We start from the raw sequence: 25,077 nt of genomic DNA, 5'->3' as shown, positions 1-25,077 counted from the left end.
CTACTTAAGCTATTTGTTTTTGCATTAGCGCTGTCATCAGCTATAAACCATTTTCCAACACATATTCACAATAAATGAGCAGAGAGAACTGCACGCAAACTAGTGACATTAATGGCCAGGAACAACATGCATTTCCTTCATGATGCGTGTGTGATTGTGAAGGTGCATGAGTGATCAATCAGTGTAGTTCTGTAAACTTTAATAGTTACAGTAGCTCTGACAAACAACTAACACTTCATTATGCACATCTGACAACTCTCTGCAAACGGTTTAAAATTTGCATGAATGGGCTCATCCCTTTATGTATTCTGCGGTTGTTTTGTAAATCATTTAACACTTGGCATGACCATCTACCACCTTTGACACAGGGAATACAGACTGTGACTGCAGCACTACGTCTCTGGAGTATCCATGTGTTGTGTTATTGGTCCAGGAAAATCAAATCCTCAAAGGTAACCCTGTGAGATTGGGTCGATGTGTGGTGGCAGTGAGCAGCCATTAAGGAGCCTGTCTCATAATAAGGTCTCACGTTTGACCCAAAACAACAGCACTGAGGCCTGTTGAAGTGCTCCTGAACAAACCAACAGCCTGCTGCCTGCTAACTCGTGGTCAGGTCACTCTTACTATAAAGGATTACAAGGCAAAACCGAGCTCAGAGGGGGTTCAGAGGAGGGCAAAACTTGTTTGTTGAAATGCTCACACGATGAGGCCTACGCGTCTGTCAATGTGCCACATGAAAAGTGTCCAGGGAAAAGCAGGCACATTGTCTTAACAGGTTGCTCTATTACAACGTAACAAATAGGGTATAGAGAATATAAAGTGCACTTACGTAACGTCTCAACTTTTTTTCAGGAGGAGACTTTCTCAGCCAGCCAGAGCACACCACATCTCCCCCACTCATATCTGCTCCTTTCTTGCTCTCCCCGGAGTTTGAGCGCAGATTTCTGTTTGGCTTCGTTTGTTTTTGGGAGTGTCTTCTGGTACCTGAATAGGAGAAAAAAAAAACGCACACACAAAGCACAAACGGCGAAGCTGAAACGTGAAGCGTAAAAATGTAGTGTCTTCAACAGCGATAAATACCGTCACTCCTTCGAAAGTCGACTCACCGACTGGGCAGCTCTCTGAAATGCACAGACCAGATTTTCCGCGAGTTGTAATCAAATAAACGGATATGTCCCGAGCTTGGAGTTAATAAAAACCTCAGCGGCACCGCCTTTTGTACAAATATCAACGCTAACCTGTGTATTTTGTTCAAACTGAAACGCCGTGGGGGCAAAAAAATAAACGCAGGCAACTGAAAGTCGCTAAGTTTTTGTTGTTATACGTAACGCTTCATGCTAATTCCCGTCAAAGTGGAGCGAATCCCAGTTGGCGAGATCAGATGTAAATGTTCCCACAGTGAACCGGTGCATAGTTTTCGTTTCTGCGCAAATTAGAAGAATCTTCACCATACACAGTGGTTCCGCCGAGCTTCCCTACCAGTTTACTCCCATGGTTCCTTAATTATGATTGACAGGGTGGCTCCGTCTTTCCCTAAACTCACCCTCCTCTGGAACATGGCGGCGTCAAGTTACCAAGTCTAATAACAAGAGGTCGGAAGTTTTAGGATATGTTTTCAAAATAAATGTCTGGCTAGTTCAGAACGTTACTGCCAAACGCCACCATAAGTTAAGACACTTGTGTTTAAATTTTCTTTTATTTAGACGTTGATGGTTCATATTTGGAAGCCCTGGTTATATACGCGTATTTGTTCAGAGTTATGCTTGACATGCTAGTTGATATATATATTTTTTTTTACAAAAACAGCAAACGTACTTTAATTAGTGTGTTAAGGAATCTTGCGTCGAGCTTATTTTCATGTTTATGATCCCGCATTACGTTCACTGAACATGTTCCCTCAACGTACTCTTTTCCATTGGATAATTTGTTTTGAAAGTTACGACCGGATGTTACGATCTTGTAGCTCTGCTTGCTTTAGAGGACGAAATGGGGAGGCGGCGGCGTGGAGGGAAAACTGTGGAGCTTCAACCATGGGACATGTAGTTCAAAAAATCGTTTATGTTCCGTCCCACAAAACAACAGAGGACTGTAAGGCACTTAGATAGACGAAACGTGATGTAAAAGAGACGTGTGCACCTCTGGGTGAATATAAAAAGCGGCCTCAGCCACCAAAAGATAAGACAAAGAAACGACCCACCTCAGTGTCAGTCGAAAGGTCCAAGAAATCACCTGAACCTCCTAACTAAGCTACACTACACATAGTGTGTTTCCTAAAGAAAGCTCGCCATAAAAATCATGTAATCTTTGTACAATAATAAAAGACACCATACAGTCAGGTGTACATTTATATTCTCAGGTATCATTTTTAGCAAAAGGGATTAAAATCTATGGTGGCTTTTTAGTTATCACGGCTTGAAACTCAAAATATATAGCTGAGATGAATATGGTCACCATATGATTATTTATTTGAATTTATTGAGATATATAGATCAGGAAAGGGTGGTCCAATACTGTCCAACACCACAGTGGTAAGGAAAAGAAAATATTTGCAGATTTAATACTAATCTGATATACTATATCTGATCAATATATTGGACTTCACAGATGTTTGAAGGGGCTAATCCACTGGCAGAGATGTTTCCTTTGGATTGAGAATGGTTGCTGAAGAATCTTATTGGAATGCTATTGTAATGGTAAACGTCCCCCCTCCCCTCAAAGGATATTCCCTTTTAGCCTGTGATTAATGACTTCATTGCACAGGCACGTTACCTCTTTCCACAGCCTCGGTATTGATGAAGAAACAGGGAGCAATTAAAGGCTGTCGACACAACAGTTCTAGTTAATGAATTATTTTTTTTCATGATGCAGCACATTTAGCACTACGGCTTACAACATCAAATGACCTGTGTGCCATGTTCTCGATGCATCAGGTTTCATGAAATTGCCGTCTAATAGGCATCTGCGTCTGTGAAGCTGTGTCTCTAATGCTGTCTATTGTTGCAGAGCATAACTCATTTGTACCTACATAAAATGAACAGATCAGGCCTTATTTCCTGTCAGTGCATGCCCATGTGCACATGAACTACACAATAATAAAAAAAAAAACCAAAAACTTATGTAAATATTCGAAAATCCTTATATGACGTGACATTTAAAGAGAAGACATAACATCATACGATTCCCAAGAGTTAACATTTCAACAAAAGTGAGGAGAAATGCATAATGGTTTGGCTGATTAATAATTAAGAATCATTGATTTTTTTTTTTCCAAATGCACTTTGAAAGCTTTAGTGCTACTGCAGTGTTTTTACCATATCACTTGCAAGTGAGTAACAAATGGCACCTTTACAAATAATTTGCAAAGTGACTTTTCTGATATCTCCAGACACAACATACAAGTGTACGTGATTTCCCAGTTCCTTTTTCAGTCACTGTTTTGCTCATACTCACTTCCATATGTGCAAAAAATATTTTGCAATCAAAGCAGAAAAAAAAAATCAGATGATGCGTGCTTGTTTGGACCAATTACGCAATAATATACGGTTCTGTATTTTTTTTTAATCAACAAAATCACATACAAACCAAAGAAAATTGCATGTTTCTGAGAGGATTTCTTGAGGTTTGCAGTACCAGTAAAGCATTGAATCGAACATTTAACCATTTGCAATGTAAAGTATTTAACTGATTAGAAAATGCATTATTTGTATCTTCAAATCCTTCTACCTGGCACTGGTGATGTCAGCGTCTGTATATACTTGCAAGACAGAATATAAATTATGTACAGAAAGAGATCTCGAGGGGTGAATATTTTCTCTGCAATGCAGGCATGGAATTATGGAAATGTGACAAGTAAGGTGACACAGACACTTGAGCATAACAACACACTAATAACCTTTGATGTTTGGCTCATTTCCATAAAAAATTAATTTAAGATTTCCAGAAACCACCTGCTGCTTTGTCATACCAATATTGAACTGAGTATTTAATTGCCTTTCATACTTATCATTTCTTATTTTCTAATATTTGTCAGTCACTTGATATTACATATCCTGCCTAATTAAGTTAAACAATACAACAAATACTGATTTAGAGAAAGATGGAGTCATTATGAATATTAACAGAGTACAGCTGAGGTGTATATCCTGACAAAATCCTCTTAAAAAATCTGCATTAAATATCAAAAGGCACATAAAATCAGCATGAACACAAAATTCTCCCTGAACGATCAAATCAGAGGAATGCATTAAAATATGCCTTCACATAGTTAACTCCTGTCAAATGTGTCGAAACAAGCAAGTTTGCAAATTAGTTCTCTGCTGATCATACTACCTATTAGCTGGAGAACAGCATAAAATATTCATGTTGAATAATGCCTCCTGGAACTGTCCCATACCCAGTATTCCACTTTCCACATATAGTTTTATATTCCATGATTATTCAGAATGTTATTTTGAGTCATCTGTACATTTATTGCATGGGGTATGAAACCTATAAAACACCAAAGCACACATCAAAAAAAAAAAAAAAAAAAAAGATTCAAATACCTTGAAAATCAAATTCCACAGTTTGTGAAGAAAAGCCGCATGCAGAAAAGTAAACAAAGATTTTGAGCTGCGAGTTCATGAGCTCAACTATGACAAATCAGAAGTCTGTTTATCTTACAGATGAATGCTTTCTTCTGTACTGTGCACGGCACATGCATGTATTTGCATATGTTTGTGTGTGTGTTTCTGTGTATGTGTGTGTGAGGTAATATAACACTAAGACAGTGTCAAGTCAAATAACATGAACATGTTCTAAACTGAACCAGTTTTACACATTTAACAAGTCTGTCAAGATTTAGAGCAGATTCGAGTTTTAGATAAGAGAGGATCAATGAAGGGTTTCAATGCTGAGGTCACACAAAATAATCAAACTCACTTGAGAAATTTTAAAAGTATACTATGGAGGACCTATCGGCTGCTGTTTGTAAGCGTATCGTTCAGAGGTGCGGTAAGCGAGAAGGATAGTTGACTGTTTGTTGACTGAGTTGTCACATGCCAACTCTTTGGATTAGTGGCTGAGACTCAACAATCAGATGTCTTTCTCCAGAAGTGTTGATGCCCACAAATGTTCTGCAGATACCGACACCAGCCACACACTTGTGATTGGTCGCAAGTGATGACTGTGAGGGACTATTATTGAGCCTATACATCATTATTCTGTGCAACACCTGCATAGGTTACCTTTAAATGATGAACGAAACAGTGGTATAAACCGTATTTAATCAAAACTATGAAGATTTCAACAAAATCAAATCCAATATCAGAATCAGTGCAGATGCTGTGTGAGTGTGTGTGTGTGTGTGTGTGTGTGTGTGTGTGTGTGTGTGTGTGTGTGTGTGTGTGTTTAGCTCATTTAAGTGGTCTTTTATGAGGTTGTATGCACATCTATGGTATGACAGTTCAGTACTCCCTTAGTGCCAGTTAATCTGGGTTTCCAGCAGTACTTTTTTCTTTCAGAAGACCAGTCTACTAATGGTGTTGAAGCCCCCTCCCCCTCCTCCTCCTCCACCTCCTCCACCAGATGGGCCACAGCTCCCTGGTGGGTTATTGTCATCTGAACCGTTGGGCCTGAATGAGCAGGAGGATGAAGGGGCCTGCAGAGCCTGAGTCCGGGCATTGAGCTCCTGTTCCTGTTGACAGTATGGAGGAAGGAGAAAGGTTTCCTCAGTTAAGCTGTTTTAAAGTATAAACTAAAACATATACCTAACCTACCTAATGCCACATGAAAGAGTTAATTTAGCACTGGCGTGGTTCTATGTGACCGACAGTGCTCCAGTGTTGTCACTTCATATAATTACAGCACCCTCTAGAGGCGAGTTTCTTTAGTCGCATAGCGTGTCGGAAAGTCAACTCAACACAGCACAGTTCAATGACTCATGAAATTACACCTCACGTCTTGTAAAAGGACAGCTCAGATTTGGCTTCAAGTTCAGTCAAAAAAAAAAAACTGCTATACTCTGCAGGCCCTTAGTTATCTGTGAAAGTGTGGCCTGTTTTGCCTCAGCTTCTTTCCACCTGAGAGAATTTTGTACAGTCCTCAACTTTCATAATAACCTCACACTTAGAGGGGTTAGCGGTAATGGCATCAGCTGCATGTAAAGCATAAAAACAAGGACAAGAGTTTCAGCCAAAATATCCACTGGACCTCTTGGCAGCAGATTAAATACTTGCTGTAATGCTAATCACTTCACAATTTGTTTGCAATTATGGGTGCAATTTATAGTGGCTGATTCAAATGGGTAACATAATGACTGTACAAAGACAACATATGATTTATGTTCACACCCCACATACCTGCAAATACAGTTTGTTGTCCTTGATAATAGCATCCAGTAGCTCTTTCTGCAGGGGAGGTTCAGCACTCAGTCTCATTCTATTTGCCATCAGTCCCGCGTTTCTGCTCTGCCCCGGCAGCTCTTGTTTCCTGTACATGAGCACATACGCTGTGTCCTTGGGGAAGCGATTAGTAATGTTTTGGACTGATTGGAAGGATGAGTATGTCACTCTGCTATCGTTGAACAACAGCCAATCCCTTGCCTCCTGGCTACAATTAGGCAGTGCGTCTTCTTGTTCAGGTGCAATTGAGAGAGCTGAACAAGAGGAGAGGCTACACTCAGCCTGGCCATTTCTCAAATCCTCTTTGAGGACAAAGTGGTTGGCTGGATGCTGTGTTCCATCTGCTCCATTAACGTTACGTCCATAAGAGTAGTAGTGGCCACTCTCAGATGAAACACCAGAATGCATCACCACTGAGCTGAGGACGTAGGGCACTGACTGAACCGACATCTCTCCTCTTCTGTTTACCTGCTCTACTCCATCTATTGTCTCCTTCTCCTCGTCCTCCTCATCTTTTTGAGATGGTTTGAGCTTCTTGGCCAGATTTTCACTGCTCTCAGGAGAATCCACGTGCAGAGGAGAAGAAGCAGAAGAGGAAGGTAGTGAAGGCATTGACCGGGGATGTACAGGAAGTCTCATGAGTGGTGGGATGGTGACATTTTCCAGGATCTTTCTGCGGACATGGCATTTGGCATCATACGAGAATCGCAGCAGGGTGAGGATTAAGTATTCAGGCGCTGACACCACTTTCAAAGTCCTCTCAGCCCGCTGGAGGGAGCCACACTTCTCACAGAAATAGGCATTATCTTCGGCCAGAATCTCTGGAGCCAGGAAATAGTTAACCAGGTCAGGCACAGAGAGGGGAGGCTCATTTGTTGCTGGCACAGAATGGACATTGCTAGCCGGGGCTTTGGCCGAGCCTGGCTCAGGCATTTCGCTGCCACCATTGACAGATCCCTGACAGAGAACCTTGGGTTCCTCTGAGGGGCCCTCAGGCTGAGGGCTGTTCTGAGAGGTGGCAGAAGGACAGAAGGCCAAAGAGAGGTCCGTAAAAGGCTCTTCTTTCTCAGAGATGCAGTTACACTGCAGACAGCGAATACCCGTGATCAGACTCCCACCAAACATGGTTTCTATTAACGTCCTGCTGTCGTTCCCAGGCTTGACGTCAGCTGAAGACAAGGATGAATCCTCTCCCTCCTTTGGAGAAATCTGACTTGTTGGATCTTTGCTGCTTGAGTCAACAGGGGAGGCGACCTTTGGCTTAGCTGATTCGAGGACCTGAAGTGTTTTCTCCTCTTCATGTAACCTTTGAGATCAGGAAGCAAGGGCATTTAACATTTATTTATTTATTATTAAATGTTATTATAATTTATACACATTTATTTGTTCTAAGCAAAAAGCCCCCACTGACATAATGTAGTTCTGAAGAAAGTATAGTATAATGTGCATTAATGAGTCACAGGCATGCACACTCATCATCCACAGTGCTTTTTTTGAACTATGTTCTTAACAGCAAAAGCTTTTCAATGCCATTTTTATTAACTTAACTGGTTGCATTAATTAGGCAAGGGGGAACGTGGAAGGAAAAGCTAGCTTGTACATTAAATTTGAAACACAAACCTTACGTAGTCCTATAATCATTGATTCGTCCAGTCTGTTTGGAAATGCAACTATACCTGTCTAGAAGAAATCTGAGGTATTCAGAACAGTCCTGCTGAGAGCCGACATTAAACCAGGGAGGCCGAGATGCTTCCAAGAAGTTTCTGGGAGCATATGCTGCCCTCTGCAGGAAACAGACATGCACCACACACAGTGGCAATCAACTGTTGTTGTCATCGGTCATAATATTCTGTAACATCACATTACACAGGGCAACACTAACCTGAGTGTGTGCGAGGAAAGCAAAGAGCAGCTGGAGCTTTTTCATGAGTGTGTTGGAACCATTTAGATGTAATGACAAAACATATCGCCTGAAACTGAGGGAAGGAAGAATCATTCAGACTGACCACATTTAGGCCTTTTGATTCAGAATACTGATATAAAAATGCAACAGTCATGTGTGTGTGTGTGTGTGTGTGTGTACAACTCACTCTGTGGCCATGAAGAGAGTCTGGATGATGCTGTTCATGTAGCAGGTGTTCCCCAGGTTGACCAGGCCAGTCTTTCCGGTCTCAGACTTCCCGACTGGCCTCAAAAGACCTGAGGAAAATGAGTTGGACTGGGATGTCCAGGCACTTTGATTCAACACCAACTTGATCTTTTCCTCTGAGGGTTTTGGAAGATCCTGAGAAGACAAACTGACATTTTTAGATACAGAACACAGTAATTACTGATGCAATGACCTTCTCAGGCAACTGCTAATCAACATTTTCTTAAATACATTTTATGAGAATATCTAGAGGTTGAGGTGTCCCCCACATACCTTGATGGCCTCTAGTATGTGGTCATAGAGGTCAGGGAAGCCAGAGTACTGGTACATCATGCAGTGTATGAGCTCAGTGAACTGCAGCAAGAAAGCTTTACTGGTCGAGAGACCATCTGTCCTCAAAGACTGGACTAGATGCACCACATGTGGAACGACCTGGGAGAGTGAGGAACGAAGGTAAGAAAAAACTGTTGAGGACACTGTGGTGCTCAAAAAATGCTGGGAAACACTGCAAATATTAATCACACAAATCTGCTGCACGGTCAGCCAGAGGGCAGTTTCACATCAGGAACCCCGCCGAGGGTTCGGTCTCAATTACCGAGTATTTTTTAGACTATTCGTGTTTTTAGATACTAATGAAATCGGCCAACTCAAGGGCCATTGCTCGGCATTTAAGTGCTTCACACATCATTAGTGGGAGAGCAGTGCCGTGGGTGGGGTTCTGGGAAAAGAAGTCTATGCAGCTTTGGAGTCATTTAAGTGAGGAGAGAAGAAAATGAGCAAACCAATAAAGTGGCCATATGAGAGGGAAATGGGCTGTGAGGAGACAGGAGATCCCTTACCAAATGGAAGGCCTCAGGAGAGTGCTGGAAACTCAGCAGCATATGGGAGAGCACAGCTAACGCCCCCTGCCGCACAATGGGGTACCACAGACGACTGAATACCTGTGGATTAAAAAATAAATCTTTATGTCATAACTACATTTATGGAAACTGGGGAACTGCTTCAGTAACTCAAGTGAGTCATTTCACCAGCCCTCAGTAAAATATCATCATGAAAAGTTACTGCAATCTGGCTTAATTATTACTTTAGTTTAACATCTGTCGCTCTAAAAGACGCATACAACTTGTATCTAGCTTCTTTCTGAGACCCATAATAAATCAAAACGAGTTCTCAGTACAAACCAGTTCAATTTTAAGCAGAGTGACATCTATGAGGATAGTGAACTTCTGCACTGCAGCTAGTCCTTTGAGAAGAGCAATGACCCAGGTGTCAACATGTTGGGCCAGAGGCCATGAAAGCCAGTCAATCATCCTTTACAGACAGAAAAAGATTACATTGGTGTGTAAGTGATGTACGTATAGCAAATAATTCAAAATAAAACACTGCAACAGTCATTCATCTTGGATGAGTGGAGTGCGTTACCTGCAGAGTGCTTTAGTCATGTTCGCGTCTTTGACATTTTGGTCTGTGGTGAGACTCTTGATAAGCACTGTGATCATTTGTACAGGGATGTGCTGGACCAGGCTGGCCAGAGCGATGGATGGGTCAAAAGAGGGATCTGCAAAAGATAAATCAGACTAACCATGCAATTCCAAATCTCAGTAAGTAGGGGGGGGGGGGGGGGTAAGAATATGCATTTGCAGTCAAAGTTTATGACTATGTTTAAAATATTCTGAGCTTCACACAGTGTTTATCTATTATACGGATGCACAGTGCACAAACTAAAGCAGGCCTATTTCATAATTAATAAACACATCTAAATTGCTTTGACAGCTGAATAGCTCTGCATGAATAAAATATATCCTGCATCACAACTTTCCTCTGATGGCTTCCTGTAATATTTGATATAGTGTCTTATGTTGTTTGTATAATATCTGTGAAGAGAAGAGAGAGTGTGGCCCTGTGGATCTGACAGCACCTTCCCCAGCATGAACAAAATACTGAAGTTCAGCAGCACAATTTCAAAGTGAAGTTCACATGAAAAATGTCACTGAAAAACTTCACAAAATGATTTTTCAGCGTTAACCCTTGAGAAAATATATATTCCTTGAATCAGAGGGTAATTACTCAGACCAATGGCAAGTATTTAAATTTAGGCCACTAACTCGAAAAGGAAATAATCAGTGTGCCAATACACTAGAATATTACTAGATGAACATTCAGCCAATACAAATGAGAGAACTAAGCCAAGAGATCAAAGTCAGCTATTGGCAGAGCCCTGAAAAACCAAAATGAAATGAGGTACCGTAACTGTTTCCAGGTGCTCAGTCACATGCTAAAATCTTTAGTATTAATGCCAAGATTTATAGAAGGAAGGTTATAAGTCATAGTTCCACGCTGCCAATTGTAAAAACTCTGATTTTCCCTTACTGGTAGGCAGAAATCTATGAAATTATAAATTAAATCCAAATTTGTTTGTATTTCAAGCTTCTTTAAGACATCTTTAACTGTTCCATAGTATATCATACTATAATTCTATAAGCATAAAGGCAGCTCTCACTCAAATATGAAATGCCTTTATATTCCTCTAACCTGCATTCTCATGTATCATAGCCAATTTGGAAGGACGGAAGGAAGAATGAAGGAAGGAAGGAAGGAAGGAAGGAAGGAAGGACGGCAAAAAGAAAGAAAGGAATCTCACCCGTGGAAGATATGATGGCAAAGACTTCCTGCAGTGAGGGAAGAAGTGTGGCTGGGTCAGCCTTCCAGATGTTTTGCAGCAGTGTGCTAACCTTGGTCACCTGACCGACATATTCTCCCAGCTCCCGCTCTTCACTGGCAAAGCAGTGGAAGTAACTGATTGTTCTCACCAGCTGCTGGCAGAACAAAACGCCTGACTTATCCCTCGGGATGCACTGCACAAAGTCTGAGAGCAAAGTGTTCAAGCGGGCACACAGCGCAGGCTCCGGACGTTCGCACACCATCCTTAAAACCTCCACCTGGATCACACTGAAGATCTCCAGCACCGAGGGGCAGCTGATGAGCAGCCGCAGGCAGCAGTGAATGTAGTCTATAATGGCAGGGTCTTTGCGGTCCAGCTGGCTGTAGCCCTGTTGCAGAAGACTGAGGACAAAGTCTTTGCTGAAGAATCGCTCAAACTCTGGGCGGTGGTAACGTGCATAGGCATCCAAAACCTGGAAGCCAATCTGCTTCTGGAAGGCATCTTCACCAAGCAAGATGAGGCGGGTGGTGAGATTAAACAGCGACTGACACTGTTCCTCTGTCACCTCTTTCTCGGCGGCTTCCACTACCTTCTTCACAATGGCTCTCTTCACTGGAACAGAGTGGTTGGAGCTGACGAGGCCCTCCAAAATCTTGTCCATGATGACGGTCTGTAGAAAGTAACTACATTTGTTTAAAAGGTCACATGACTTCTGCACTCATATTTGGTGTGGTAAAATAAACGCATGGCCGACATTTATACTGTTGACAGTAACATCTGTGCCTTTCCTACGACGACAAGTCAAAATGTCTCTTGTTAAGAAGTGTACTAATGAACAGACTCCACACATTATCAGCATTCACTGTGTGCACAGCCGGTCAGCATTCAGAGGTAGACTATGTGTACTCATAAGGGTCAAACTTGTGGGCTTTACTGTTACTGCTGAGGCAAAAAGTCGCTTTACACCATTCGAGGACTCGGCCTATTACACAAACATGACATGATTACACTGTACTTTGTACAGAAAAGGTGGGAATATAGCTTTGCCTTTGGCACGGTGAAAGAACACAACAAATGTGTACTACTGCGTTTAAATTAGGGCTCAACTGGAGACTAACTTGTCAATTTTATAAGCTATAATAGTTAAAGTGCTTTGAGTCCAACTTTCATTTGCCTCAGTTTTGGCCATCAGTTTTCCTTGCGGTGGCTTTTGACAGGTAACTATAACGTTTAATTTCCTCAGTCCAATATTCATATTTGAGCCTTGACGACGACAATCCCACTCAAACGAAGTATCATTACGTTACACATGTGTAATACTACCTTAAGCCTGGTGTGCTACTCTTTGCTCGCCACTTCAGGATAACAGCGACAAACCACTATCCGTGCCTGTTGTGTGTATACCGGCGCGTAGCTTGCTAACGCTAGCTATAACGCTAACTTTAATGGATTTCTCCCCGCAGTCAAAACACGGCTCGAACATTAAATACACATAAACAGCCGGAGACAGTCCTTCCAACCCATAGCGACAAGTGGTACTAATATCCTCCTTCGACGACGACAAAAATAACAAAGCAACCAAGCAGGCCTGACGTTAGCTGAGTAGTGTTAGGTTCCACTGACTTAGCACAAATACCGTCATGTATAAGTGCCATACAGAAGCTTTATGATGTACACTTACCCAAATAAAACATGTCAACCGTGTCCGACCAAAATATTATCCGCGACCGGGAGATGTTAAACCTCTTCTGACGGATAAAACTGTGTTATTTTGGCTTATTTGATCGCAAAGAATCAGCTGATTAACCCTCCATCGACGTCATTCCTGCAGACCGAGATCGTGGTAGGACCCTTGAATGAAAGCATTTGCGTCTTAACATTGCCTGTTACGCCGTCTTTGAATTTTGAGTTTAAAAGAAAAACGGTGGTTCTCCGTCAACTATCTTTCCGAACGTTTAGAATGCTACGATTTAAATGTACCGACATTCTTAACAAGATGTTTAGGTACTTTTGAACCGTTTGTGTACATTTGATGTGCTGCATTCATATAACTCTCGTTCACCTCCACTTTACGGGTCTCTCGTGAGTCAGTTGAGGAGGGTAAGTTAAGGCATAATTAGTGATGATTTATTAGGGTTGGGGTATAATCGAAACAACATAAAGCAGTGTGAAATGTCTAAATAACATTTTAAACGTTTTTTTAAAAAAAAAAAAAAAAAAAAAACATAGAACAAATGTGAGTGGTTTTCTCATTTCAGATCTTGGTTTTATTGTACCTGACTTCTGGGAATGAAACCTAATCTACTCTACACTCTGAAAATAGTCATTTCATATATTGAGCTGCACTGAAGATCATGATGTTGCTGAAGAGTTGAGCTCTCTGACTCGAGTGAAGATTTTGAGGTTATTTCTTCACAGTCCAAGGGAAAGGAATATCCTATAAGACATACCAAAACATTATGAATGTTATGTATGTCTACTATTTATCGCTATTCTGCATGTCTGCATGTAACAAAAGACAAATACAATCAGCATTGTTTGAAATGTACTGTCGTCTTGCAGTAACAGCCCAGCTGTTTGTTGTTGCTCTGGATGGCTTCTATTTCTTTCTTATAGTTCTTGTGTTGTTGACGTTGCTGTCTTTATGTCTTTATTTTGTTTTTGTAGTGTAATTTTACACTTTCATTTGATCTTGCAAAGGTGCTACAGTTACGTATTAGCCAGCAATGGCACATTTACAGAACTGTTGATTAATGTTTGTTGTCCTTATAAACAAATAAACAAAAGGAAACAATGAAATCCACGCTGTCAGTGTCAGACTAATAAATGTGGTGCGGTTTAACTACCCCAAAGTATTTTGTGTGGATAAGCAAACTTTCTTCCAAGGATAGTGTAATTGATTTTTATATATTCAAAGCTTTTGAGATTTTGAAGAACATTTTAACAAAGAAGTAGAATTTAACTAAAAATTAAAAACGACACTCCTTTAACCTAAAGCTCAAAAATTTCCAATGGCCTTGAAGGGAGCATAGGCAAATCTCGCGAGAGAGCCATGTGAACGCGGATGCACGAGAACAAGCTTCATAGCGCGAACGTGCTGCCTGTGGCCAACCGGTGTGTCTTTCATTATAAACAACAAGATAGTAAGCATTTATCGTGAGAAAGTTCGGAAAATCTTCAACGGATCTTATACGGGATCATATAAGGCACCAAATAACGGACGTTATTTCTGAGACGAACGGGAAATTCGATAAAAATGTCCGAAAGCGCAAACTGCGTGGAACAGCGGGAAGAGCAGACTGAACTTGAAGAAGCCGGAGGAGCGGAGGTAAGATGGTTTAAGATGGACATTGTCTCCTCTCAGCACCAGGTACACCTTTCACAGATCTGTTACACGAGTCTCAAGCCCTGAAACATCCGCCCCTTAGCTAAGTAACTACACCTGTTTCCCAAGTTCCACTGTGTTAAACTTTCACTTGGTCAGCGTTAACGCTAGCGCAAACTAGCTGTTTGAGCTAGTTAGCTAGCCGCGGCGGCGCTATCATTAGCTTACGACAACAGCGGCTCGGTCCCATCCACTCGGGAATGAAGCTAACGTTACAGCACACAACAGCAACTAGGCCAGCCGGTTTCATAAGCGCTCAGACTACTAGCTCAGCCCCGCTAGCCACACATCGACTATCACTTTTAAAGTCCAGTAGTGCTTTTTGTTTACTCCCAGGCCAGATTCCCCCTCAGCGGGTTGCTTGTAACTGTGATCGTGGAAAAACCACGGGAATACCAGTGAAGAACAACAGCCCCGCTCAGCGGTCCCATCTGCGCCTTTGTTTTCAGTGAGACAGTGAGGGCAGCAATGGCTTTTGTAACCGATGTGAACGCTGCTACTGCGCTGTCTGTATGCAGTCAGGCTTCCGCTGCAGTTAGTGAGCTGTGATTAAAACTGAATTTGCTTTTCAGGTTGGCAGATCAACAGTTAACATCAACTGAGACGAACTTTACTTTACCCCCACGCAGGGAAACTGAAGTGTCATAGCAGCAAAAGTACAAGAACAGATACAGGGTATAAATAAAGTAATCTTAAAGGGTAGAATAACTTATAGTCACCTATTATCCATAAGATAAAGGATAAAAAGTAACCAGATTATTAAATATATCACAAATGGATGCAGTCATTCATTACATTGTGCATAAACAAAGAACAAAGAATATATTTAATACACAGATTGCTTTTGAGGGAATTGCTGTGGAAAGTTTGTGTGTGTCTTTAGGATTGTCAAAAGTGCTAACATGTTGATAGATATATAATTATTTCTGAATATTCTGAATACTTTTGCCACTACATTGTGTTTAGAAAAACAATATCTCCATTTGATGGTATTGAAAAGCACTAAAGCTAAAAATAAAATATTATTCCATTTTGCGTTCTCTCAGTTGGGACCACAGGGCATCCCAGAACAGAGCTGTTTGTTTAGTCTGGTCCTGCCTGCTGTTGTGGGGCAAACCAGAAGATGGCCACTAAACAGTTCTGTTTTCTGCTCAGGAGAAGTCTGATTCTTCAGATGCTGGAAAAGAGTCCTCTTCAGATGCCGGCCCTGATGGGCAAGATGCATCTTCCTCTTCCTCATCCAAAACTAAAGATTCTACTCCAGGGTATGAGGAGAAAGTGGTAAGGAAACTTTTCCATAATGTGCAGTGCGTGGCTTTTTGGGTTACCACCGTGTTATTAGATACATAAGTTAACAAGACTGTCTCTCCGTGTGCGTAGCAAACAGACCGGACCAACAGATTTGAATACCTGTTGAAGCAAACGGAGTTGTTTGCTCATTTTATCCAACCAGCCGCACAGAAGACCCCCACCTCCCCCCTGAAGATGAAACCTGGACGTCCTCGCATCAAGAAAGATGAGAAACAGAACTTGCTGTCTGCCGGAGAGTGAGTACACGTCCACACAGTACAGATGTATTTAATTTTAAGAAGTTTAATCCCATTGTGATTACGACGTTGTTTCTCGTCTTGACAGCAATCGGCATCGCCGCACAGAGCAGGAGGAGGATGAAGAGCTTCTGAACGAGAGCACCAAGACTACCAATGTCTGCACTCGATTTGATGAGTCTCCCTCCTGTAAGCAATGGCTTCTTTTTTAAATTTAAGATTAAAAGGCATATGGCAGGCTTATATGATGAGCAATAATCATCATATTGAATTTTTTGCCTCTAATCTAGATATCAAAACAGGAAAAATGAGAGACTATCAGGTCCGTGGTCTGAACTGGCTCATCTCTTTGTATGAGAATGGCATCAACGGCATCCTCGCTGATGAAATGGTCAGTACTTTCTCAGAGTCAAAAGGGTTACCTCTTTATTTAAAGGGGTAAGGTGAATATGTTTTGTCTTAAAAGTTGTATTTACATGTACTGCGCCATCTCACACATGCAGGGCTTGGGAAAGACTCTGCAGACTATTTCTCTGCTGGGTTATATGAAGCACTACAGAAACATCCCTGGTCCCCATATGGTGCTGGTGCCCAAGTCTACCCTCTACAACTGGATGAATGAGTTCAAGAGATGGGTGCCTTCGCTCCGTGCAGTCTGCCTAATCGGAGACAGAGATGAGAGGGTAGGCTGTGTCAGAATCTTATGATTGTCTGAAAAGCCAAAAAGCACTTTAGAAACCATGAATTGATGTTCTGCTGTGTAATTTTCACTTTCACTTTCATTTTAATGTGCTAGTTTTGTCAGCCTAGTCAGCTTAGTATAGTGGCCCCAGTTTTCATTTTAATAGTCAGATTTATTTGTGCAGATCCAGCATTTTCGATCACCTTACCGGGCCACTTATTTGGCTGATGATTCCAAAGCTACTTTGAACTGAGACTGAAATGTGTAAAGGTGGTGAAATTAATTTCTGGGTTGAAAGTGAAGCTTTGTATTACTGGTTGACAAAACAAAACAAAATTGGTTTTTGCTTCAATTTCAGACCGCCCTGATCAGAGATGTGCTGTTGCCTGGAGAATGGGACGTGTGTGTCACATCCTATGAGATGCTCATCATTGAGAAGGCTGTGTTCAAGAAATTCAACTGGAGATACCTCGTCATTGACGAAGCCCACAGGATCAAGAATGAGAAATCAAAGGTCAGACAGCTACTCAAGTGAAATAAATATTTACACGTCCGAACCACGTAGCGTTTATCACCCAACGAAACAAAAATCCTTTTTTTATTTCCTGTAGCTATCAGAAATTGTGCGAGAATTTAAGACCACCAATCGTTTGTTGCTGACTGGAACACCCCTGCAAAACAACCTCCATGAGCTGTGGGCTCTGCTCAACTTCCTGCTGCCTGATGTCTTCAACTCATCAGAGGTAAGAATCCAGGAAATGCACCATTTCAGCTTCAGCATTTCAGCTGGAGTCCTTAGTGGTACTGATATGATGTTTTTATGATGTCTTTTGTTTGGGGGGGAAGGGTTTTTTGTTACTCATTATATTTTATTTTTTTCCCCCAAAGGACTTTGATTCCTGGTTTGACACAAACAACTGCTTGGGTGATCAGAAGTTGGTCGAACGTCTTCACACTGTATGTATCGCGTTTCCTCATGTCAACTTCAAACAAATCTCTAAATTTTAAGCTATGTTACTATCATTTGGGTTAAAACACTCTTTTGATCTGTCGTTTAATTGCCACAGGTTTTGCGTCCTTTCTTGCTTCGTCGTATAAAAGCTGACGTAGAGAAGACTCTGCTTCCGAAAAAAGAGATCAAGATGTATGTTGGCCTGAGTAAGATGCAGCGAGAGTGGTAAGCATCCTCAGTAAAGATTGGTCCTCAGCTTCTTTGTTCTGAAATAAATTGGATGCCGACAGTAAAATTGATAGTCTGTAACATCAATTCATCTCACAACCCATCAGGTACACAAAAATTCTGATGAAGGACATTGACATTCTGAACTCTGCGGGTAAGATGGACAAGATGCGTCTACTGAACGTTCTCATGCAGCTGAGGAAATGCTGCAACCACCCGTACCTGTTCGACGGGGCCGAGCCTGGTCCCCCTTACACGACTGACCTCCACCTGGTGGTGAACAGTGGCAAGATGGTGGTGCTGGACAAGCTGCTACCCAAGATGAAGGAACAGGGTATGTAGATGGCTGTGCTGTAATTCCAGCAGAAAATATTGTTATCATTTTTGTACACAATATTTCTATTAGAGAATCTTTGATACTTACAACAGAGCAACACCAGCAATCAGTTCAAGGACTTGTCTGAAAGAACATCTTTTTTTTAATCAATTTCTTTGGCTGATGCTACCATCTTTTCTTCTCTTCAGGTTCTCGTGTGCTCATCTTCAGTCAGATGACCAGGGTGCTGGACATCTTAGAGGACTACTGCATGTGGAGGAACTATGGCTACTGTCGCCTGGATGGCCAGACGCCGCACGAGGAGAGACAGGTGTGGTGCTTGCATCTTGCATAAGGTGATGATGATAATGTCATGTGAAAGGTTTAGATTGAATTGATTCTAATCTGTTTCCCCCTCCCCCCATAGGAAACCATAAGATGAGCTGGGCAACAAACAAATTCCATTTTCATTTATGTTTGTGTTTTTCAGATCTCTATCAACGCATACAATGAGCCCAACAGTTCAAAGTTCATCTTCATGTTGAGCACCAGAGCTGGAGGACTGGGTATCAACTTGGCTACAGCAGATGTGGTCATCCTGTACGACTCAGACTGGAACCCTCAAGTCGACCTTCAGGCCATGGTTAGTCCTCTGAAGAGCTACAGGATCTGATATTTTCTTTTCTTAAAAATGAGTATGGGTGCTGTACCACTTTCAGATGACTTGACCAGTTTTATCATTATTATTATTATTATTATTATTATTATTATTATTATTATTATTATTATTTCAGGACCGAGCTCACAGGATTGGTCAGCAGAAGCAGGTGCGCGTCTTTCGTTTCATCACTGAAAACACAGTGGAGGAGAGGATCGTGGAGAGGGCTGAAATGAAACTGCGCCTGGACTCCATTGTCATCCAGCAAGGTAATTTAATCTCTCCTTTCTTATTTAGCAGTCATAATTGAAATGTTTGAACAGAATTTAAAATCAGGAAATACAAAAGATGTGAATAAGAAATTTGAATGAGCCATTAAGTTGTTGTCTTGTCTCTGTTAAACAGGACGACTTGTGGATCCAAGTGCCAACAAGCTGGGCAAGGATGAAATGCTGTCCATCATCCGACATGGTGCCACACACGTATTTGCCTCCAAAGAGAGCGAGATCACAGACGATGACATTGATGCGCTCCTGGAGAGAGGTGAAAGGAAGGTGAGTCTGGATGGATCGGAAAAAATCTGTAGACAATGCTTTTTTTGTATCTACTTTTAAATTTGCCATCAAATTAACACTTTGATCTTTTCATTTTCTAGACTATGGAGATGAAGGAGAGGCTGGCAGCACTGGGCGAGAGCTCTCTGAGAAACTTCACCATGGACACAGAAAACAGCAGTGTGTACACATTTGAAGGGGAAGATTATCGAGAGAAGAAAAAGGTTAAAAGAAAAAGAAGAGTTTTCAGTCTTTAATCAACTTATTCTAACCTCATGAACCATTGAGTCTTTACCTTGTTTCCTCTCTTCCGTCTTCATTCAGGTGATTACCAACTGGATCGAGCCACCCAAGAGAGAAAGGAAAGCCAATTACGCTGTGGACGCCTACTTCAGAGAAGCTCTGCGAGTCAGTGAGCCCAAAGCACCCAAGGTAAGGAAGAGTCGCTCTTTAATCACTCTTGGGATACAAAGCATTAATGCAACAGTATATGTTAATTACAGTGTTCTGAAGATAAGTTGCATGCTATCCTGCTTGTGTTGTAATATTTGTTTGCTTGACTCCATTTTGCAGGCTCCTCGCCCTCCCAAGCAGCCCAATGTCCAGGACTTCCAGTTCTTCCCTCCACGTCTTTTTGAGCTTCTAGAAAAGGAAATTCTTTTCTACAGGAAGACCATAGGCTACAAGGTATAACATTGGTGGGGGGTTGTTTGCTTGTTTATTTTTTTTAGATGAGAAATAGATTCTCAGTCTAAAATTGGGTAGAAATGTCTCTTGATTCAGTCTGCAACTGCATCTCTTTAGGTTCCCCGCAATCCAGACATGCCTAATTCAGCGCAGGTCCAGAAAGAAGAGCAGGCTAAGATTGATGAGGCTGAGGCTCTCACAGAAGAGGAATTGGAGGAGAAGGAGAATTTGCTGCAACAGGTACTGATTACACTTGCTAAATACATTCAATTTATGGTCATTATGGCACAAATCAGCATTAAATGCTTTGTGTCTCCATCTAGAATGTGAATATTTTGATAAACTGTACCTTCAATGCAGGGATTTACTATTTGGAACAAACGTGACTTCAACCAGTTCATCAAAGCCAACGAAAAGTGGGGAAGAGATGATATTGAGAACATTGCCAGAGAGGTCGAGGGAAAAACTCCAGAGGAAGTCATGGAATATTCTGGTAATTATTTAATGTTCTATTCCATTGGCAAATGCAGACTTCTGACGTATTTAGTGTATTCATGTGTTTGTTTGTTCCTCCAGCTGTGTTTTGGGAGCGTTGTAATGAACTGCAGGATATCGAGAAGATCATGGCCCAGATAGAAAGAGGAGAGGCCAGGATCCAGAGAAGGATTAGCATTAAGAAAGCACTTGACTCAAAGGTAAGTGATTGTCATTTCTTGTTTAAACCACCCAATTAGCTTATCTCATTAAGCTTTAAACTGTAAATCTTAGTGCGATTCCTTAATTCTTAATGTTCCCTTAATATGTTTGGATTTTTTGTTTTTTATCTACTTGAATAGATCGGTCGCTACAAGGCTCCCTTCCATCAGCTACGTATATCCTATGGCACCAACAAAGGCAAGAACTACACAGAGGAAGAGGACCGCTTCCTTATCTGTATGCTTCACAAGCTGGGATTCGACAAGGAGAGCGTGTACGATGAGCTGCGTCAGTGCATCCGCAACTCGCCTCAGTTCCGCTTCGACTGGTTCCTCAAATCCAGGACCGCCATGGTAAATCCTATCCTTTCTCTTTTATCTTTTTGTTTTTGTGCATGGTGTTTTGAAAAAGTAGCCAAAAAAACTAAAGTTCTGTTTGGTGATGTGTGTAGGAGCTCCAGAGGCGATGTAACACCCTGATCACCCTGATAGAGAGAGAAAACATGGAGTTGGAGGAAAGGGAGAAGGCTGAGAAAAAGAAACGGGGCCCAAAGACTGGATCAGTAAGTTACGAATCTGTGGACACATTTTAAAAATCGACATATCCAGTTTTGAAGTTTGCTATCCAGCCTGGTTTATCTGGTACCAATGACTTTTATGTCCTTACTGGTGATGTCCTTTATAAAAATCTTCTCCTCTTGCCTAGGCCCAGAAACGGAAGTCCGAGGCAACCCCAGATGGTCGCGGACGCAGGAAAAAGCTCAAGTTGTGAAGCTGAATCTATTGCCCACAGCTTCAGAATTCAAGAGCAGCAGCCAGCTCGGGTATCGTTAGTCCTAGTCTCTACAGGCTGCGATAATGTACTGTGTAAAGGAAAAAAAAACCTCTGACGGACTGATCTCGTGGTATTAGGTTCTAGGAAGTGCTCCTTTACAAGCCTGCCTTGTTGTCACTTACCTAAACACTGCAGCTGTGCTGGGTTAGTTTTTTGTTTGCTAGTCCTTTTTTTTTTGGTTTGTTTTTTTTGTTTTTTCTTACGAGTACTAAATTGAAATAAATGTATTTATGCCTGTTGGTTGTACCACATTCCATTGCTTGAAACAATATGTACCCTTTTTATTCTTAAGAAAACATTTGTTCTTTATCTTCCTATGTGAAGTAGAAAATGTCTTTTTGAATGTCACAAATAAACTTCCCTTTTTTTAAAAAAAATGTGTGCACTCTGCTAAATAAGACACTGATTCAAAAAAGGACATTTATATTTGGTAGTTGAAGTGTACATACATCCAAACTCTTGAAATTGACACAAAATTAATAAGCCATAAAAGCCTACAAATAGTTGGCACATGAAAATATACTGTCACCTGTCGAAGAATAATAACGATAATGATGTACTTTTTTTATCAACAAACCAGAAAGACGTGTAGTTATAATTTTTCAAGTTTCACCAGGGTATAATAATAATACCTTTTTCATAGTCCTACAATGTTATGTACACATAGTCTTGTCAGATTTCAGCCTCATTGACCTAAAAAAAAAATGTTAAAAAAGAACAAAACAAAAAACTAAATTTTTGCATTCTCAAAAGACCAAAATGACATTTACATTCCCTTTCAATGACACCATATTGGTATTATTACTTATTTGGCAGTGGGCGTGTACATTGCAAGCTCTTTAAAGCACAACAGTGAAATGTCAATACTAAAAATCATTTATCACATTATCATTCATTTAGGTCAGCTTCAACTAACATTCAGTCCATTTTGCTCTATTCTCAACAAAACAGTAATGACCACAGTGACTTGCATTAATAAAAAATGATAAACTACTTACTTTTAGAGGAGGAGCATAGAAATTTTTCTATGTGCCTTTCTCATGCATTTGCAATCATTTGATAAAGCGGGATATTTTACAACCAAAGAAGCAGGTTAATCTCTTTGAGGGGCTTCTACGTTACATCCATTACTCAAAACAGGCTTCAGGCAGAAACCTACAGTACATTACAGCAAGAACAAACCTTTATCAGAGATCAATAAGCCTCCAAAAACTCTGGCACATTCTCTGCATGTAGACCCCAAACACTGACATATTGTGCTGTCCACAAATTATACTGGGCTCTAATCAGTGCTACAAGAGTTGGGCTTTGAAGGCACAATGGTGGCAGAGACTACCATAGTTTTTTTTAATTGGGTGCAGGTGTTTGAGGTGGAGAGGGGGTCCACATCTAGACCTCAGAGCTATCTGAGCTGCTCCACATGCTTGCTGGGCTTTGGCTGTAGCCATTGTAGGCTGACGAAGAGGAGGTGGCGTAGGGAGGGAACTGGGTCTTCTTTTCCCTCTTCTTGCGCCGCAGCACCAGGATCACAATGATGGCGATGAGGCAGATAAGGAGGATCAGCCCTGCAAGGCCCACTAACATAGGCACGGTGGAGGTATCAGTTGGCTCTCTGCCAGAGCTCTCCAGCAAGGGACGCTCCAGGATGGGGTCACGATTAGGGGACCAGGGCTGGCGCTGGCTGACCACCATGCGGTCTGCACGGTCCAGAGCAATGTGCTGGATGTTGGTGCCCCGGTTGTTTTCGACACCTATGTCCTGGGTCAGAGCGGAGGTAGACAACGCGGGGGCGGCACGGCGGTGGCGGTGGGTGGACATGTTGGGGATCTCTGGCTGGTCAACAGAGGACATGCTGTGATGCAGGTACTCTACACTGCGCTTCCCAATGTTGCGGTTGGCATTTTCTTTGGAGCGGACTGTATAAATAGTGTGGATGAACCATTCTCTACCGGCAGCCACCTGCAGAAGTAACGCATGTTTGAGTCTGTTTTTTATTTATGTAAGTGTTCATGCAATACATGAATATAGTGCATTTTGAGAATCACACAGACCTGGAAAAGTGGAGACGAAGAGAGTGTGAAGCCATCTGATCCTGGCTGTCTGACCAAAGGCAGACCTCCAGGTGTGTCTTGTGCCAGCGTGGCCTTAAAAGCAACATCACCAAATGCAAAAGCTTGAGTCTCTGGCTGGGCCTTGTCCTGCAGAAAAACAGATACAGAAATCAGAAATGACCTCTACTTCTTTTGGCTTCCACACCACAATAAAATAGTGTTCTTGTGGATTCACTGCATCATACCAGGATCTTGAATCGGTAAAGCAGAGAGGGAGCATCTGCCAGGCAGCCGTACTCCTTGTTAGTTGGGTTGTACTTGGGAACGTAGCCATCTGCACCAGTGCAGAGGAAGACTTTCTCAATGCTGCAAGAGAAAGAATCACCCAGGTTCTGGACTGGGTCCACCATCACACGGCCGAAGATTGTGGAGCCTGAAGCAAAGAACAGCGAAACGGTAATTGAGCCTATATAATGGGATTGTCATAAGGCTGATATTCCTCAACTGCAATGTTTATGAAACTCCATTAGGTGGCAGTGTTGTAGTACCCTCTGAAAAAGCAGCATCAGTCCCTTCTCCAAAGCCCATAGAGCCATCAGACAACCACAACTCCTTCTTGGATAGCAGGAACATCTGAGTGTTGAGGCTAAACTCGGCTGCAACTGGGTCACTCACCTGGAGCACAGAGCGAGGGTTACCATGCACAGAACAGATTATGGGTATATTAATGAAAGTGGCAGCTATGACAAAAAAGCAACCATCTTAATGAGTGATCTTGTAATAAATGTTGTATTTGTTAATACTGAGAATCTTCCATTACAGTGAGATAATGTAATGTGCAAGTGGATTATTTGTCAGGATATCCAGGCTAACCTGCTGGAAGCGAATGTCCATGTCAAATGTGAGTGGCTCTCTTGGGTGGCAGACAGGAGGGATGCTGAATTCCCCATTGGGTGATGCAATGCAGGGGATAATCTTCACCGTGTACGTCCCAGAGTAGTCTCGCACCTAGAGTGCACACAGAAACAGAGAAACACGAGTAAGATTGTCTTAGAGGTTTTCAATCATTTCACCACAGCTAGCAAGCCCTGATTGCATGTCGACTCACGGCAAAGTCTGAGACAAAACTCCACTGCTGCATGGGCTGGTTGTAAGTAGGCTCAGTCCTGATCAACGAGAGAGTGAATGTGAGTCCTGGGTGGTCAGCACACATCACCATGGACGACACACTGGTTCCTGAAAAGAAACATGTATGCAGTTGTAAATCTTCAAAGCTTTGTCCAAACTAGTGCTAGC

At 41.8% G+C, this 25,077-nt stretch overlaps 4 protein-coding genes across 8 annotated transcripts in view; 1 reads left to right on the top strand and 3 right to left on the bottom strand.

Annotated features, from left to right (window-relative positions):
• The window catches only part of gab1 (GRB2-associated binding protein 1), a 48,667-nt gene extending 47,101 nt beyond the window's left edge, over nt 1–1,566 (bottom strand). For 2 of the 5 annotated variants that reach the window (XM_046415931.1, XM_046415949.1), the window contains exons 1-2: nt 1,107–1,566; nt 830–984 (exon numbers count right to left, since the gene is read on the bottom strand). In XM_046415931.1, the coding sequence (XP_046271887.1) occupies nt 830–901 (72 nt within the window). In that variant the 5' untranslated portion in view covers nt 902–984; nt 1,107–1,566. The remainder of the gene's footprint in view (nt 1–829; nt 985–1,106) is intronic. The other 3 variants (XM_046415922.1, XM_046415914.1, XM_046415942.1) reach the window with 3 other exon arrangements.
• Nucleotides 1,567–3,538: 1,972 nt separating this feature from the next.
• Nucleotides 3,539–13,166, bottom strand: usp38 (ubiquitin specific peptidase 38). Its single transcript, XM_046415739.1, has 12 exons — nt 12,873–13,166; nt 11,171–11,861; nt 9,952–10,087; nt 9,711–9,840; nt 9,369–9,470; nt 8,803–8,961; nt 8,471–8,664; nt 8,263–8,356; nt 8,057–8,163; nt 6,339–7,686; nt 5,389–5,674; nt 3,539–5,344 (listed from the first exon to the last, which is right to left on the bottom strand). The coding sequence occupies exons 2-11, from the start codon at nt 11,850–11,852 to the stop codon at nt 5,498–5,500; spliced, it is 3,129 nt and encodes a 1,042-aa protein (XP_046271695.1). The 5' UTR covers nt 11,853–11,861; nt 12,873–13,166; the 3' UTR covers nt 3,539–5,344; nt 5,389–5,497.
• A 1,069-nt stretch (nt 13,167–14,235) lies between these two features.
• On the top strand, nt 14,236–22,107 carry smarca5 (SWI/SNF related, matrix associated, actin dependent regulator of chromatin, subfamily a, member 5). Its single transcript, XM_046415727.1, has 24 exons — nt 14,236–14,519; nt 15,732–15,857; nt 15,957–16,123; nt 16,212–16,312; nt 16,414–16,514; nt 16,627–16,806; nt 17,164–17,319; nt 17,417–17,548; nt 17,694–17,762; nt 17,873–17,982; nt 18,093–18,319; nt 18,511–18,632; nt 18,792–18,944; nt 19,096–19,228; nt 19,365–19,513; nt 19,615–19,737; nt 19,838–19,945; nt 20,087–20,200; nt 20,318–20,440; nt 20,561–20,693; nt 20,777–20,895; nt 21,037–21,249; nt 21,348–21,458; nt 21,602–22,107. Exons 1-24 carry the CDS (start codon nt 14,448–14,450, stop codon nt 21,665–21,667), a joined length of 3,108 nt encoding a protein of 1,035 aa, XP_046271683.1. The 5' UTR covers nt 14,236–14,447; the 3' UTR covers nt 21,668–22,107.
• A 29-nt stretch (nt 22,108–22,136) lies between these two features.
• frem3 (Fras1 related extracellular matrix 3) overlaps nt 22,137–25,077 on the bottom strand; it is a 29,174-nt gene continuing 26,233 nt past the window's right edge. The window contains exons 19-24 of the mRNA XM_046415713.1: nt 24,890–25,017; nt 24,655–24,789; nt 24,330–24,456; nt 24,027–24,214; nt 23,782–23,928; nt 22,137–23,689 (exon numbers count right to left, since the gene is read on the bottom strand). Coding sequence (XP_046271669.1) covers nt 23,120–23,689; nt 23,782–23,928; nt 24,027–24,214; nt 24,330–24,456; nt 24,655–24,789; nt 24,890–25,017 — 1,295 coding nt within the window. The 3' untranslated portion in view covers nt 22,137–23,119. The remainder of the gene's footprint in view (nt 23,690–23,781; nt 23,929–24,026; nt 24,215–24,329; nt 24,457–24,654; nt 24,790–24,889; nt 25,018–25,077) is intronic.

This window comes from Scatophagus argus, chromosome 2 (genome assembly GCF_020382885.2).
Source record: "Scatophagus argus isolate fScaArg1 chromosome 2, fScaArg1.pri, whole genome shotgun sequence".
NCBI classification, from domain to species: domain Eukaryota; kingdom Metazoa; phylum Chordata; class Actinopteri; family Scatophagidae; genus Scatophagus; species Scatophagus argus.
Note: the sequence above shows the minus strand (reverse complement) of the source record. Positions and strands in the feature narration are given on the sequence as shown.

Excerpts from the sequence above, each read along its gene's own strand:
- usp38 (XM_046415739.1), bottom strand. The coding sequence starts at position 11,852 with ATGGACAAGATTTTGGAGGGCCTCGTCAGCTCCAACCACTCTGTTCCA. Across the intron at positions 8,962-9,368 it reads CTCCTGAGGCCTTCCATTTG|GTCGTTCCACATGTGGTGCA; the intron begins GTAAGGGATCTC and ends TCACTCTCCCAG. Across the intron at positions 8,164-8,262 it reads CTTTCCTCGCACACACTCAG|AGGGCAGCATATGCTCCCAG; the intron begins GTTAGTGTTGCC and ends TGTTTCCTGCAG.
- smarca5 (XM_046415727.1), top strand. The coding sequence starts at position 14,448 with ATGTCCGAAAGCGCAAACTGCGTGGAACAGCGGGAAGAGCAGACTGAA. Across the intron at positions 16,124-16,211 it reads AACTTGCTGTCTGCCGGAGA|CAATCGGCATCGCCGCACAG; the intron begins GTGAGTACACGT and ends TCGTCTTGACAG. Across the intron at positions 20,441-20,560 it reads AGGAGAATTTGCTGCAACAG|GGATTTACTATTTGGAACAA; the intron begins GTACTGATTACA and ends CCTTCAATGCAG.